Source organism: Molothrus ater, chromosome 5 (assembly GCF_012460135.2).
Source record: "Molothrus ater isolate BHLD 08-10-18 breed brown headed cowbird chromosome 5, BPBGC_Mater_1.1, whole genome shotgun sequence".
Taxonomy (NCBI): domain Eukaryota; kingdom Metazoa; phylum Chordata; class Aves; order Passeriformes; family Icteridae; genus Molothrus; species Molothrus ater.
In genome coordinates, this window is record NC_050482.2 from 68,178,188 (window position 1) to 68,194,802 (window position 16,615).

Genomic DNA, 16,615 nt, shown 5'->3' on the forward strand with positions numbered 1-16,615 from the left:
TAATGATTTTTAAAAGAAGTATAAAAGCCATTAATTTTTGTATTGAAGTATGTCTGGACTGCGTGAGCATGGAATAAGTTCAGAAAGTCTGATAGATAAACAAGATGATACTTTTGGCAATCCAGAGGAGAGCAGACACAGATCTAAGAGTACAGAAAAGACCCATTAGCTCTTTAACAGTTCTAGCAACTGTTATGCCACATGTTTTTAAAATTTATTCTTAGGCTTGAGACTAAACCTGTTGCAAAGAGGCAGCTCACACATCTGAGTAGCTGCCTGGCTGCTTCATCAGGGTTGATAGCAGTAGGCAGCTATCTCATGCTTTTTCAAATCCTTCTTTGCTAAATTAATAGGAGAAAAAAATGGTGCTGAAACTTGGAAAGGTGGAACTCACCCACCTTTCATCTTGGCAGTGGCAGAAACACGTGGGGCACCTGTGTGTGGCTGCTGCCTCTTTTTCTCTCTCAGTGGCTTTCCTTTTGTCCCACCCGGAGCAAGGAAGAGTTTTCAGTGCTGGCAGCACTTCCAGACCACCCTCCCCACTGAACCCCAGGCAGGGTTTGTTTGTGCTGTGTGTGCTATGGGCTGCACTCTGCACAGCATCCAAGGAGAGGCAGAAGAATGGCTGGCTGTGGAGATCAGAATGAAGGGAAAAAGCAAGAATTTACAGCCTGTTTCTACCTGAATGTGTTTTACTGTTTCACCCTGCTTTTTCAGACAGTGGTGGGCAAGGATCTGTCTTCCTCTGTTGTTGTTTTTGTTTGAGGGGCAGAAGGGATGTGGGGAAATCACCTGACTCCTTAAAGGATGATCTGGACTTTCTGTTTATCTCCAGGCTCATGGAGATAAGTTGTTTCATGGCTTGCATATCACCTGGCTGCTAATAACATCCTGGAGGGGGGAGCAATGTAAATGCCAGAGGAGCATCATAGGTTGCTGTACAGGAGAAGTTTTGTGGGGAGTTTTGCAAACCAGCTGCATAGCTTAAATGCCCTGGTGCCTCATAATGGCAGGGAGTAAATCCCCTGAGAGTTTTGGCCAGTGCAGGAACTACAAAAGTGGATGTTGCTTAGATAAACCAGTCCAGCTGTATTAAAAGCAGTGAAAATTCCCTTTAAAAATTATTTTCCCAGTAAGTTTTGAAATCTTTGCACAAACTTTAGCCAAGCAATCCATTCCAGATTTTGGCACTCATCCTTCCCCTTCCCGGTGCTCATGCTGAGCAGATGAGTGCAATGGCCAGACCTAAAATGAAGAGCATCTACAGTCTGATCTCATCCTCCCTTGCTGCCTTTGGCTGGAGAGGAGGAGGAGCTTTGAAATCGGATTATTACTTCGAGCCTCTTGGCTTTGGAGCTACAGACTGTTCCCCACGTTGCCAATGGGCTTAAAAGCTTAGCAGAACTCCCACTAGGTACCCAGGAAGCCTCTTACCGCAGGAGATGGTGACACGGCAGGATCAGCTGTTCTTTATTTATCGTGCAGCTGAATTGTCTGGGGAGGGACCATCGCTAACCCGCTGCTGTTGTTTCCAGAAACAGCATCCAAACAGGTAGAGCTGGTGCAGTTCCCCACCAACAGGACTGTGATCACCTAAAGTGCTGTGTAAAACACTTGCTAAAATGTTTAGTCTTTAACTGCTGGTAGTGCTTAGGCCATAAATGGGAATGTTAAATCCAGCATATGTGGAGGGAAAGAGTTTGGGGTTGTTTAGGTTGGGTTTTACCAGCAAGGTACTGCTGGCCTGGGACTGCAAGAGCTTAGTTATGTATAATCTATACAGTATTTTCGGTTAGTTTCAGAATGGTGCCCATCTCTAGGTGCCTGCTCACCACTTTTCTCACCCCATCTTTCCAGGGGAGAAAAACAAAAACCAAATCCTAAACCAGTCAGTCTGCGAGTAGTTTACTGATCTGAATAATTCTGACACTCCATCCAAGCACAGCTACTGGGAGAGGGCTTTTCTAGGCAATAAGAAATGATACCTTTCTGTCTGAGGGTGAGGCAAACAGGATGCAATTCAAACAGACTGTGTTTCCCCTCACACTGTTGTGTTTGGAGGCTATTTTCAGCTGGAGGAGAAGAACTTGTGGCTTGGGCAATAGTAGTCAGTCATTTTGGGATGGGGGGGAGGAGAGCAGTGTTTTGGTTTGTTTGGTTTTTAAGACCACAGTGCCAATACTTTTCCCATAAAGGCATAGATCTCTGATTAGAAATTTAGGCAGACTGGTGATAGGCTTGCTTTTCTTATTTGCCCTTCACAGGCCTCTTGGAATTCTTCCACAGGGTCTGCAAGAGGTCTGCAAACCCAAGGCTGCAGGTTCTGCTGAGCCTGAAATTTGCTGTGAAGCCAGCTCAGCGGCCAGTACAGTGCTTGCCCCTCAGCCAGCATAACTGGCTTATGGTAAATGGCATACATTATCTGCACTGAAGGAAGAGGGGATTATTTTGAAAGGGAGAAATTATCCTTTGGAGGGAAATAGCATGATCTCCAAAGGCTTTGGCTGCTCGTAAAACTGCAGAAAAAGAGAGATGATTGCAGTGGCATCAAGTGTCAAGCCTTATGGCTTCTCTCTTAGCCCCACCACTGAGTGAAGCATACTCATGTGTGGATGCTGGGGCTTGTGTCAGTGGGGCTGTCTGCAAAATTGCTCTGCATGTGGGTGTGTGCCTCCCCTTTCTTCACAGGTGACACAAGGCTTTGCTGAATGGTCTTGAAATGCTTTGATGCTCTGGGATGGCAACTGCTTTAGAGGCATAAAGTACTAATATCCAACTGCTAAACAGAAACTAATCACTTGTTACTTCAGATGCACCCTGTCCATCTGAAAAGCTTCTTTGCCAGGGGCAAGAAATGGAATGAGTAGCAGTTTTACATCTTTAAAGTGATGACAGTGCATACATTCATAACAAATGTAGTTCTCAAATCTCTTGCACTGCAGGCAAGATGAGCTAGGAGGAGAAGAAAGCATTATTAGCACTGGTAGATGGCTATGGGGCATGAGGGAGACTGGATTGATCAGTCTGAAATCTCTTTTCAGTCCAGTTTAGCCACACAACATGAGTGAGCTGCTCGTTTGTGTTTGTATTACACAGCAGTGAAAAATTCCACTTGAGAGCAAGGAGCAGAGCAGCATGCTGTGCAAATAGGGGAGGGTCCTGTCCCAAGGGAGAGATCAGGCAGCAGCTTAGTGTGGATGGAGAACTCCAACTGCTCTGGCAAGTGGGATAGGTGGTACATAGGGAGTGATGGTCTCAGAGTTTTAATCCTGATAGTGGGGGTAAAGGAAGGCACAATGTAAGTTTGCCTATAAACCAAGTCTGGAAAATTCTAGCCTGACCAAAATGCCCACTGGCATGGCAAAGAGTTTGCACTTGCAAACCTGCTTAGGCTGAGCTGAGCAGAATTCAGTGTCTGTTGCATCCCCTTTCATAGCTGGAGGGAGCTGCTGGAGGAGAGGATGACATTACCCCTGTGCTGCTGGCACCAGCGGGGAGCATGTGGGATTTGTACTTTGCAAACAGCCATAACGTGGAGGCAATGTGACAAATTCTCCCTGGCTTTCTGTTTATAGCCAATCTCCCTCATACAAAGCTGTCATCTCACACCTCTGCCTAGCCCTGGAGTAACATTATGCTCCTATTTTACAACATGTTTGAAATAGCCTTCAAAGTCTGCTCTCAGAAAGTCGAGGAAGGTATACATTTCAGAAGGCACTGGCAGGCATTGAGGGGGAACCTGAAGAAACGGGGAAAGGAATACCTTTCCTGCTCTTTCTTTGTCCCCCTCCCCAAATGATAGCTCCCTTCTGACAGGATGGCTTTTTTCCTCCCTCAGGTATTTGCTCTTCATCCCCTGACCTCATAGACACCAGAAGAGAGGCTCAGAGAGGAGCTGGGACCACTGTGGTTATGAGTGTCATTAACCCCTTCACCTCACACCCCAAACCTACTGTAGAAGGCCAGCTTGGCTCCCTCTGAGCTTGTGGTCCTGAGGGTGAGGTGAAGAGGATGGTGTTTGCTTGAGGCAGCTGCTGACTTCAACCCACTGCCAGGAGCACAGGGAGGGCATTCAGCACCCATTTTCCTTGCTGTGGAAAGGCAGAGTGAAGAGATTGGGGATCCTTTTAGCTTAGGAAACCCTAAAGCCCTGGAGGATCATAGAGGGAGGGGGCAGCATGCAGGCTCCTGCAGGACTCTGGGGAAGGTGGGAGAGCTGCATTCAGCTGCAGACTTGGATATCACATAGTGTTTCCAACAGCCACTTAAGATGGCATGTCTGGGAGACTCCACCAGGACCAGGAGCTATAACTTCTTTCTGAATTTATGGCAGCCAGCTAAACCCACTGCTGTTTGCCCCTGTAGGGTACCCTGGCCATAGGAACACCCCTAATGCCCTGCAGTGTCCTCCTGCCATGTCGTGCAGAGCACTCTCAGTAGGCTTCATATTTTGGAAACTATTTCCATATGATGGCAGGGATCCCAGGCAGGGAGAGCACAGCACTGGGCTGCAGGCAGCTGCTGGGTGGGGGCTTGATTCCCTCAGGCATTCTGAGAAGGTGCTGGGGGCTGAGCACACTGACTTCACACCAGAGGGATAAATGGTGCTTCTTGGAAGAATTTCAGGCCTGCACTTGACTTTCCATCTTCCTGCCCAATCCCACTACCCTGTGGCATGAGTTTGCCAAACTTTTGCCCAGATGCCTGTTGTCATTAATTATCTGTGAGGAGAAAAGAACATCCTGACTTGACTCAGTGACAGCACTGAAATTTCAGAGCATGGGCTGGGGCTAGCTCAGCACGTCCTGCTGGTGGCTTTTGGTGATCTCCTAAAGCCTGTTGAGTCACTTTGGAGCATTGCAATGGAAAGCTGATAACAGCAGCTGTATGGAAATAGAGCTGAAGGGATTGGGGTTTTTAAACTGATGGCTAACTTGGACAAGGCTTAGCTGTGCTTAAACTCGTTATGTCCATCACATTCAGTTATAGATGATTCAGCTCCAGCACAGAAGAAACCTCTAAACTGTAGTCCTGTTCCTCAGCACCCAGCCTGCTCACACTGGGCTCTTGCACGTTTGGAGGAGTCTCTCTTCTGAAACAAAGTCCCCAAGCTTTGTGAGCTGCCCTTTGCACAGTCAGCTTGCTGGAGCAGGAGCTGGAGGCTGGCTGGCTGCTTTCCACAGCTCAAAAAAAACCGTGTGCAGCAGCCCCGTGGTCACCCCATGCCAGCTTGGGGACAGTGGCATTGCTGTTGGGAACTCATTTGTTTACTTTCATCGGGAAGGTTGACTCAAAAATCCGGGCAGATATCAAGAAGGCATCCAAAGCAGTGATTGTTTCAGGCCCCCAGCTGGTGGGTTTAACCATCCCTGCCCCAGTGCTGGCTGTGGGGTACCCTGCCCTCTCCCAGGGAGTGGGGATGGACAGGATGGTGCCTCTTGCCTACCCTCCCGGCCCTGCTTTGGGCCAGTGCTCCTCCTGGGAGAGGTGGTCACCCTTGCTCCCAGCCTTGCTCTGGCAATTGCCTCTTCCCAACAGTCCTTGCCTGACTCAGGGGGGATTTAGTACCGGGCTGGGGGGAGGGAAAGACGTTAAACAGGCTTTTCCCTAATGAGGTGTGACGCCAGCTGGAGAGGGGGAGAATCCTGCTTTTCTCCTGTCTGTTGCTCTCTCCAGCTAGAGGAGGAGGAGATGTGTGTCCCCCCCTTTTCCTCTGCTGATTTGCTGCTTCTTCTGTTTCCTTTCTGTGCTGTCCCCAAAGCGTTTTGGCAAGGTTCAGATTTCTGTGCTCACAGCTCAGTGCTCAAAGAGAAAAGAGGAAAAACAAAAGGATTGGAGGCGTGGGGAGGATGGTGGCGGGGAGGAAGCTGAGCTGCTCGTCCTGGCCAGGCTGGAGGAGTGTGGGGATGGGTGACCGAGGCAGGGTTTGCCCTTAGGACCAGGGGGGTTTTAGTGGCTTCTTTCTCCTGGCATCAATTCATCTCCCTCTGTTTAGATGTGCTGCTTGGGCAGTGTGCTGCTTTGCTGGCTGTCCCTTGTTGGAGGGAGAAGGCTGGAAAAATCCTCCTGCTAAATGTGGGTTGAAGCATTAGGTGAAATCCTGAAGGGATACTAACTCTTTGTTTGTGTTCCTAAGATGTTAAGATTTGCATCACATCTTCCTACTGTGTCTGTCCTTCCCACAGCACTCTGAGTGTGTGGGAAGAGTCTAGAATTTGGGTGTTTCGGGACTGGAAGCTGGAGAATCCAGTGGAATAGAAAATCATGGCATTCAGATACAGAGGGCTGATGGACCCAGCCCTGGCTTCGTTGCTCAATCCCTGTGTTCATTCATCAGGTTCCTCTCACTGCTCCTACCCTTCTGTCACAAGCAACAATAGTTGAAATGTAGACAGAAACATTTCAGGACAATGTCAGTAACCTTTTTCCAAGAAAAATAATCACAGTAATACTTGGACTGTGCCTTTACCATAATATTCTGGCACTGAGTGTTACTGTTGGCAGGGAGCAGAAGATCAGGATGGGCTTCAAGGAAGCACCCATGGCATTGGGGAGCATGGGGCAGGTGTCTTTGTACAGAAGCACTGAAAACCTCACACCTGCCAGGGATGGGCTTTCACTGGCCCCATGCTGTGTGTGCTGATGAATCTTGGCTTGTTCCAGAGCCCCTTAACCCAGCATGGCACTGGGACTCTGCACCCAGCCCCAAATTGGTCTGCATGCCCAGGCTGTGAGATCCATCTGGGTCTGGGTCCCCAAAATTTGTGCTACACCTGCCCTAGAGTTGAGGACCAGGAGCACCCTTATGGGAGGGAGAGGGAGGGGGAACAGCCCATCCAGGTGTTTTAGTCCCTGCCCAGGAGATGGCATCTTGCCCAGTGCCCCAGCAATGCCCCCCTGCTCCTGGGGTGACCTGCCAACTCCAAAAATGTAAAGGTCAACCTCGGCCTGGAAAACAATGGCTGCAGATAGGGGCTATCTGGGGCACTTGTGGCCACTGCTGAAGGAGTGTTAGTCAAACAGCAGGCTGAAAAGGCTCACGGGAAGCAGTTTAAATATTCCTCATACAAAAGGCTGTCACATCCTAGCAGGGGCAGACTGCTGACTGACAGCTTTAATGAACAAGTGTATGTGGGTGAGGGAGAGGCTGAATGCAGGGAGGCATCCTGGAGACTCACTTTCCCCCTGCCCATCATTCTGGGTTCTGACATGTCATTTTTCACAAGCTGCAGGTTTATTGTGGTAATGTGGTAACACACCTGGGATGGTTTAGCGTATCATGTGCTTTAGGTCGTCCCTGCTCCCCTCTCCTCCAGGGATATTTATAGAAGGCATATGTCCACTAAAATATTTTGCAAATAAAGTAAGTCAACACTTCTAAAATACCAGCCACTTATCAGGGCCAGGGCCAGGAGCAGGACTCAGTCCTTGTGGGTCCCTTCCAGTTCAGGACATTCCATGATTGTCAGTGAATTCACTCTGTAATTACTGTTTATATAACATGATTACTATTTATACAACAATACTATCACTCTGTCCAAGGCATGGCAAGCAGCAACTGCAGATTTTGTGTTAACTTGTCATTAAGCAGGGTGCTCATCTAGAGGCAGGGAACAGAGATTCCTGGTCCTTTCCCTATCTCTGTGGCAGGGACACTGTGTCAGGCTTTGGCTGCTTGCTGCCCTTTCCTTACCTCCAGTTCCCACGTGTAATAGATGTGTTTAGTGCATTCTTCACAGGGCAGGTGTCAGGCTTCCACTCCCAAAGCACTTTGCATGTTGCACAAGAGGTAAATAAGAGCAGCGTTGGTAATGAAAATATGCCATTAATATATTTCCAATAAAAAACTACAAGCGGCGTTTAAGCTGCAATCTGTTATCGATAATTTTATTACTGCAGTTACTGCGGTCTAATAAAAAAAGCACTTTCTCTTCTTTATTGGGTAAGTGCCAAAACGTTTATCCTTTATTCTCTGGCCATTAACCTTTATTCTGTAGCCATTAGCTTAGCTATTTGTGTAACAGTCTGTTGAGTAACATTCAAGTAGGAATTTGTATTCAATCCATTATTTACTCTGAAACCCAAAAAGAATAGCTTCTTCTGCCTATATTGTTTATCCATATTAAATCTTGTTAAATGCTGTATGCTAGTGATGATAAGTCTCAGAGAAAGTGGATTTTTCTTACTGTGAATAATTTTCTGGTATACAAATAAAACTTTATTTAACTAAATGATATTTGGAAAACAAAGCTTGAAACTGCTAGCTGAAAAAAAGATATTTCTTACAATATGTGCAAAATTCATAATAGCTTAATTTCAGGAGTTTATCATTTTTGTGGATCGATTTCTGCATCATGTCTTTGTGAACTCTGCTGTGCAAGAATAACCCGTGCTATTCTCCATCGAGGATTGAGATTTTGGTTCACCAAGTCTGACATCCCTCCATCCTTTCTCTCTTACTGGAGTTGGGGGAAAAAAAGGAGCTGAATAAGAAATAAGTTAAATAATCAAAATGCCTGCTTTTCTTTGAGGCATTTGCTTGCTAGCTTTCAGCCATTTCTGGCAATCCATCTGAAACTGCTACTTCTGGGTTGTAAGTGGCTTTTAGTGCCCTGCTTTCTGAGCACGTCTTTTAAATTGAGCTCACCAGCCTCAGTGAGTGGAGGGAAAGCAGAAGAATGAAACTGTTGATTCCTGTCCATCAGGTGAACATGAGAGAAATCATGCCTTTCTTATTAGGCTGTAGTGTATCTCAACCCCACTGAACCCTATTTTTCTGCACCCAGACAAAAGCATTAGTCTTCTGGCTGGAGAATGACTTTCAGTAAAAACCTTTCAAGGTCTTCCCATAAACTCTTGCAGTGAAGAGGTAGTAGAAGCAGTATTTTTAATGATGAGGAAGGTCAGTTTACCCCATGTGTGCTCTGCTCTGTACACATACGTGAGGCTGCTTGGGTCTTTTTGGTCCAGATGAGCTAGCAGGAAATTTTAAGGAATTAGTTTAATGGTTGGATTTATTTTTTTTCTCTCCTTTCTGCTCATTAGGAACTGGAAGCTGCTCTTCACGGGGATGATGTGGAGTTTATCAGCGACCTGATCGCTTGCCTTCTTCAAGGTTGCTATCAGCGCAGAGACATCACGTGAGTAACCTCTCTCTATGGCTTAAGCACTTTGCAAGGGGAGCTAATTAACGCTGTGGCGGGATGTTTCACGGCTTCGGAGTGATGACATGGCAGTGCTCAGCAGCCACCAGCAATCAGGCCAGATGCTTCACAGAGTGAAAGGGAATTCGGGTTCTCTTGGGTTGAGTTGGCGGCTTCCGTTAAGCAAACCCCTTTGTTCAGATGCCGTGCAAAAGGGAATGTTTGATGCTCTGCTGTGGCACTCACAGTGAACATTCACATCTGCTGTTATGCTCTGCGCTCTGTTTGGTCAAATTAGTGATATTAAGTCATCACATATGTTTTCAGCATATTTGTATGTACTGCATAGCATAAAACTTGCTGCTCTGCACACACCTCACTTGCATGAAAGATCCCATTTGCTTTACATAAGGACAGCAATGATTATTTTCTTAGAAATAAAAGTATTGGAATCACTTCAGCTGCAGGATGTTGGAAAGTGATTTGACATGCTCTCTTGAGGTTTTGACATCCAGAGACACTTTGTCAGTGTCCACTAAAGCAGCCTCCCAAATGGAGACATCTGCAGAGCATCATTCTTTAGAGGGACTGCCACTGGCACAGCCAAATGTGCTTCCAGTGATAGCAAAGGCTTGTTGCAGTGTGTTTTATTTGTTCTCTTGTGAATCATGTTAATAGCAAAGCATAATTGTGGGGACAAAGACAGCTTGGCAACACATGCAGTTGCTTGGAAGCAGTCCTGCTCCCTAAGATCCCCCTGTTGTGGAGAGGCTCAGGCCGGTGCATAGGCAGAACCATAGGTGCTTGCATTGAAAGCTCTATTTCTAATTAACTGATTATGTTCAACAAAATTTATATAGATGATTTATATATGCATGTGCCACTTAATTAAATTCTCTTTCATTGCTGCATAGACATTCAGCATCAGTGGGTATCAGCAGCTGAATTAGGCGCCTTTTTTATTTTTTGCACTGCTTTTACTATCTCCAAATGATTGATTGTAAAGGGTCTGCAGTCATGTGTATCTTCTTCATCAAAATAGCCACACAGCAATATATGACCTGCTTGTAAACATGCAGCAAGTTCATTTCTTCTTACCAAAGCCATCAGAAAGTAGAGGCTTAAGTGTTTTGCCCACCTGTACCAGTTTACCCTTGTAGCAGCAGTGGAAGATTTGTCTTTGATAAAATTAATGAATTTTGTGAGGTTCTCCAAAACTCTCCAGATCTAAGAGTGTCCACTGAGTGATTGCACTGTGTAATTGCCTCCCCATTTGCAACTCTTTTAACTAAGAAAATTCAGGGATGAATCATGGGTGAGTAGTTGGACACTGGCAAGTTGTCTGTCTGTCTGTCACCCTGTCAGTCATGCTGGGGATGGCCTGAGTTGCCTGAAGAAGAAACCAGCTGCACCCTTTCTGCAGCCTCCTGTAGAAGGGGGTTACCTTGTGGGCATGGGGATAATGAGGAAAGAAATTTCTGCAGAGGAGACAGGGAAGAGGACACAACAGGAGCAGTGTGGTGGGAATGGCTTAAGGGATATATCAGGAAAACTGCCTGAAACTGCTGGGATGTTAAAGAGAAGAGGTGAGCTCTGAAACACTTCAGAGGAAGCAATGGGGGAGGCTACCTGGAAACAAGAGGGAAAGATGCTGAATGCAGAGGGATGTCATGAAGGAAGAAGCATTAAGATGTAGTCTAAATATGAACATCTGAAGATAAGTAAAAGTGATGGCTTGGATACACTTCTCAGAAGCAAACTTGCCACACTGTTTCACACTTAAAACTCTCCATGTTCCTTGCTTGTTTCCTTGCAGCACCTTTTTTCCCCTCTAACCCCAGTTCAAGAGGCACAGGCCTTGGCTGGTGCACAGCTTCCCTCCTGTACCTTGTTTTTCCTCAGTTAGTGGTAGGAAGCTGAGCCTCTAATTGATATTTTGAGTGCTTAGTAGACAAAGCCATGCAAGTGTGAGAGGCAGGATTTGTGTGGGGTTTAGACTTGGCTTTTCACAGTGGCCCAGGACTCCATTCTTCTCTGCTGCAGACAGATAAGAGGTATCAGTCTTGGGTGGGAAAAATCAGCAGTGTCACAGATCATCCTGCTGGTGTTTCTGCAGCATCTCTCCAGTCATTTGTGCCCTGCATGCTCGTGCTGAGGCTGTGAGCTGTTCCTGTCAAGGCTGTACATTTCTGTTCCTTGTTGCACCTCAGAGAGAAAGGCAGCAGTTTGTTCTCATGCCTGCTCTCGGGCTGGGGCACTGCAGCTCAAGCTTGGGATGCTTCATAAAACCTCACTTTTCCTACCTCTCCGAGGGGTTTTGAGGTTTAATTAGTTCTGTGTCGGGTCTTACATCTTTGATGGCCAAAATGTTATCTGCCTATGCTTTCTCACAGTCTGTCTGGGAGCAGCTTGCAGCTCTTGTCACATCTGTTTTGACGGTGCGCAGGACTGGGCTGCCTGGCTTTAATCATGCATCATAGAGGGGTATAAAACTGTCACATACCTTTGCTAATTATAATGTGCTCTCAAGTAATTTTGGAAGTGGCTGAGAGCCCTTCTAATGCTCAATTTAACATGCTGTAGTTTGACTTGCTTTCCATTCTTTGAAAAAAAAAAAAAGAGATTTTTACTTTTGTAGGCTTCTATGATCCTTGGTTTTGAAGTAGAGCAACTTTGCCTTGATTTTGGTATTGTTTATGACAGACTTTTTTTTTTATAAAAAAAGAATCACATACAAGAGAGACTGCTTTTTACCCTGCTTGATGTCTGAGGAGCGTTGTCTGGTAACATAAGACTTTCTTTGAGTTATGGATATCTGTGTTTAACTACAGAGACTACTTAATGGGATGCTACATGATCTTCTCCAAAGTCTTATTTATCATAACCCTTCATAGCTGTTAGGGGCACTCCATTGACCCTGGTTCTTGCTGTGTTTAGTACTGTAGAAGTACAGAACAAAAACCAGTTGCCTGCATTTCTGCATCTTTAGCAATGACCCTGTAGCTGCCCTTGCCTGGCACCAGGTAGTTTGAGCACTTGGCCAGGACAGTTTCCCTGTTTCTCTATTTTCACTCTGAGCCAAAATACTTGTGTGTCATGATCTGCAGCTTTTGTTGTTTTATAAATACTCCTCATAGTGTCCATATACCATCTGTATGTAACTACTATGGGTGCAATAGGTATCCAAGGCATGCTTTGGTTTGATGCCACTGAGATTGCCCACAGGTTTTTCCTGCTCCCAGCTCTTTTGCACAGGTCTTAAAATGTCTATGTTTTCTTTTAATTGCTTCAAAAGGCAAATGCCCAGAAAAACTCTTATTAGAATTAGGGGGTTGCAAAAAAAAAAAAAAATTAAGCAGTTTGAAAAAAATCCTGGTGCTTGCTTCAGATTCTCTGTGATATAAATTGGGTAGCTGCATAGTCCCTAGGGGCTGCCACTTTAATTCCAGCAGGAAATGTGGCTTGATGACTTGTATGAAGACAGGAAGATCAGAGCTTCAGCTAACGGCAGCGGCCGCAGCAGGAGCCTTCTGCAGCTGTTTTTAAGTAAGAAGTGATGGTGTGACATGGATGTGTACACTCAACTAAAATATTCCAGAAAAGCTCCTGCTGTTCAGCTTTTCTTTGGGTGAAACTCATTCTTCAATGTTCTGTTATTGCACTTTTGCTGTTTTTCTAATGCGATGGCATAAAAAGTTTCAGTAACTTTATCATGTTTCTTATTGGGAGGCATTTTGTATGCTGCTACTTTGGCTCAAAAACCATCTTTGCTGCTTTTTCTTATGTTTTATTTTTTCAACATGCACAAAGGTCAGAATGTGAGGAGGAAGAAAAATATCTCTTGCTTTTTTTTTTCCCCTAGGCCCCATGAGATTATTTTCTTTTTTTACACCTCAGGGGATTGGTTCATCAGTGTAACTGAAAAACTCTTTTTGGCTTCTGTGCCACCAGAGGGGATTTGCTTCCTTAGGAATCTCAATTGTTTTTTTCTTGTTATTTCTTCCCAAATGCATTGGAATATTTTTTTTCCCCAAGGGGATGATTGGTTTTGCACCCACTTTAAGCTCTTTTGGGATCCCTAAACGATCCTTGGAGCCTTTGGCTTGTAGTTTGCACCGGGTTTGTTCTAATAGGGATAATAAGAGGATATTCCTTAACTCCTCCTCCCTTCCTCACAATTGTTTAAATTATTTCTGTGGTATCCTTAGTGGTGGCATTGAGAAACACTCCCAGTATGGCATCTGAGAGCTGTATTTCCTACTTGCTGTGTTGCCAGTCAAGGACACTGTGTCTGTTCTGTGTATTTTCTAACACTTGTTCTGTAATATTTGTATGTTTAAACTTTCATCAGAAAGAGAGAGATAATCTGAAATCTTCTAACCTACTGAGGAGCAATACCTGTTTCTGAGGACAGTGTTTAATAGCTCTGGATATTTTGCTTCTTCCTTCTGCTTTGTCACTTTTGTCCAGCCTTGTCCTTTATTCTGTGTGGACCGTGTGCTTTGGTAAAAGAGAGCTTAGCATCTTGAAATCACCCTTGTGCATGTGCCTGCATGAACTGTGTCCTCCCAGAACTGCTGTTTGTCAGTCTGGTGTGGGGGATAAGGTGGCAGGCCAATAGGAATGGCAAAGCAGAGCTGAGATTTCAGTCTCATGGATACTGTGTGAGCTAGGCTGTGGAGAGAGCTAAGCCAGGGTACTGAGACTGAGCTGAATGAATTCACCACTTCAGTCCATGCCATAACCTCTGGGGCAGCCAGCCTAAGCTCAGTCACAGCAGACCTGGTGCCCACCACCTTTGGAAAGAGCTTTAGCAGCTGGCTCTTGCACCAGTGACCTTGATTTTAACCACTACTTCCATGCCTGGCCACAAAGCACCTCACTAACTCAGAGTCATATTCATGAATGCCAAGTGAATATCAACAAGATCAGCATTATTTACAGTCTGACTTTTAACAAGTGCTGCCTTGCATACATCATGGATATTGCTGGATGGCCTCTGGAATCAGCCTGGTATCCTCAGCACAGGAGATACCGTGAAGGGGGCAAGGGAGATGAAGTGGCTGCATTGCTCATCTTGAATCTAATTTTAATATTTATTATAGTAATAGCCAAGCCATGCAAGGTGAGCCTTTTAAAGGGTAAAAAGTGAAAATGAAGCAGCTGGCAGGTGTTGGCAAAGGAAGGATGAGATTACAGCAGTAAAATAACACGGTCATTCAGAGATTAATGAGAAGCACAGTGGAATAAAATTATAGAGTTGAAATATAACTAAAGCTAAGTAAATGTCTTTGATTCTCAGATGGATAAAATGAATCTTTAAAGAAGAATTTGAAGAAAAGTTGGTAGCATGTTCTGGAAGTGCTATTCCATGGATAGTGGTGGAGAATAAGGACTGAAAACAGTGAAAGAAAAAGAGGAAAAGCTGTGCTGTTATTGTCAGGGCAGATGGATGAGAGACAAACAGATTGGATTGCTGGGGAGAGGGAGTTATGCAAAACATTGACAGGGAGGAATAGGTGGCTAAACTTCAAAGAAGGAACAGGGAACAGTCAGCAAAGGGTCTTGGAGATTGCAGTGATGTCATCGTGCCCATGTCAGAGCATGAAATATGAAAGGGACAGCTGTATTTATAACTTCTTGATGTTGCAAACCAAGTACTCTGGAGAGGAGGAAGAAAGCAAAGATGAAAAAAGAAACTGAGAAGGCAAGTGAAAATATCTTCTCCTTTCAAGGAAGAAGGCAAAGGATTGGGTAGAGAGACAGATGGGGGTGTGAAGTTCAGTGATGTGAAACCTTTGCCCTCACACTTGAGGCTTGCAGGGATGCTCCAAAACACTGGTGCAGGATTTTTGCTCCAGCACAGTTGGCTTTGCAGGCCACTTCCCAGCACCTCATCCAAGTTCAGAAAACAATGTTTAGTCTAAGGGTGAATATTGGAGAAGATCTGAAGTAATTTTTTTGGAGCCTTTTAGCCTCAGTGGGCTTGATGAACAACTGGAATAGCTGCTGGCCAGCTGCTAGGCCACTGTGATGATGTGGTGTGTCATGTCAGTCTCTGTTCTAAGTCACCTTTGCTTTACTTTTTCTCCCATTTTACCTTCCAGCCTTCCTCAGTTTCTTTCTGCCTCAACCAATGTAGTGGTGTAAACTTTGGAGAAAAGAAGATGAAAGACCTGTACTGAAACAAATCCCAAAAGAGACTTCTTTAGGACCTATTTATCTGTAAACTTGGGTTTATCCATGGTCTCCAGAAAGTTATAATGTGTGGGGCTGGTTCTAAGAAATGAATTTGCTAAGCTTATTTGCTTCAAGGCAGCCCCATGCTAGATTTTATGCCTCACAGGGGACTCTTTTCTCTGACATTAAGTGTATTTTTCTATGAGCAGTAAGGCACAGAAGGGCTTGTTTCATATGGATTTGTGCTGTAATACAGGCATGTGTCCTATTTCCCCATCATCATCATCAAGACAATAACTCCAGCTTCTTCTCCACAGTGCTCATCATCACTGTAATACCCTAAGGTCCTCTCTGCAGCCCCCAAACAATCACAAGTGCTTATGGCACAGCAATGCTGTTGTCTTTCCTTGTGGCAATGAATTGGGAGCATGCTTTCTGTTGATGGGCACTAGGAATGAACAATGCAGCATTAAGCTGGCTTCACTTGTTCTTCAAGGATCCAGGAATGAATAGTAAGTAATGATCCTCTTCCAGTCTCAATGTGGAGCATGTAAGCCCCATTCCTATTTGCTCCTTCAGAATACAGGAGATGTATTTGGGTCTTTTGTAAGTTAATCAGCTCCAGCCCCCAAGGAGCTTCTCGAAAAGAATCAAATAACAGCAGTAGAAAGAAAGAAGCATGTGGATTAAAATTGGCAAGTACATATTGAAGCCTGGCTAAATGCAGGTGAAGGATATTGATGAGAGAAGTGAATTGTCATTGCAGAAAAACCAAAACCCTTGCTGTTCAATCACAAGGTGAAATCTGGGCTGTAGATACATTTGTTTATTCTGGACCATCCAGAAGACTGTGTTCATCCCTCCTGAGATTGAGAGTACTGTGGTTTGAGAGTACTGTAGCTTCATTTCATCATGTCCAGAGTAGCTTCTTGTTGGGGCACACCTTGTGTGGCTGGTTGCTGAGGTCACACAGAATAGGACACTAAACAAGGAACAAAAAATCCATGCTTTAAAAGTCAAAAACATGCACATGAGGCAGCATGTGGCAAGAGCAGGGAGTGCAGCAGCTGTTCTCAGCCTTCATTTGTCTGTGTGGCCATCAGCATCCCTCCCTGCACTTTTCCAGCTCGGAGCAGTATGTGCTGGCTGTGTCCCCATCGTGCAGGAGCCCAGGTGTCCCTCAGCAGAACCCAAGGCAGTAGCCAGCAGCCTGCATCTTGACAGTGTATCACCCCCCAGCAGTGTTACCCAAATCCCCCCAGTCATCTTCCCCAAAGGAACTTGTTCATTCC

At 45.3% G+C, this 16,615-nt stretch overlaps 1 protein-coding gene across 1 annotated transcript in view; it reads left to right on the plus strand.

Moving 5' to 3' along the window:
* The window catches only part of LOC118697795 (chromatin remodeling regulator CECR2), a 93,185-nt gene that overhangs the window by 40,191 nt on the left and 36,379 nt on the right, over positions 1-16,615 (plus strand). Inside the window, 1 exon segment of the mRNA XM_036400672.2 lies at positions 9,046-9,140. Coding sequence (XP_036256565.2) covers positions 9,046-9,140 — 95 coding nt within the window.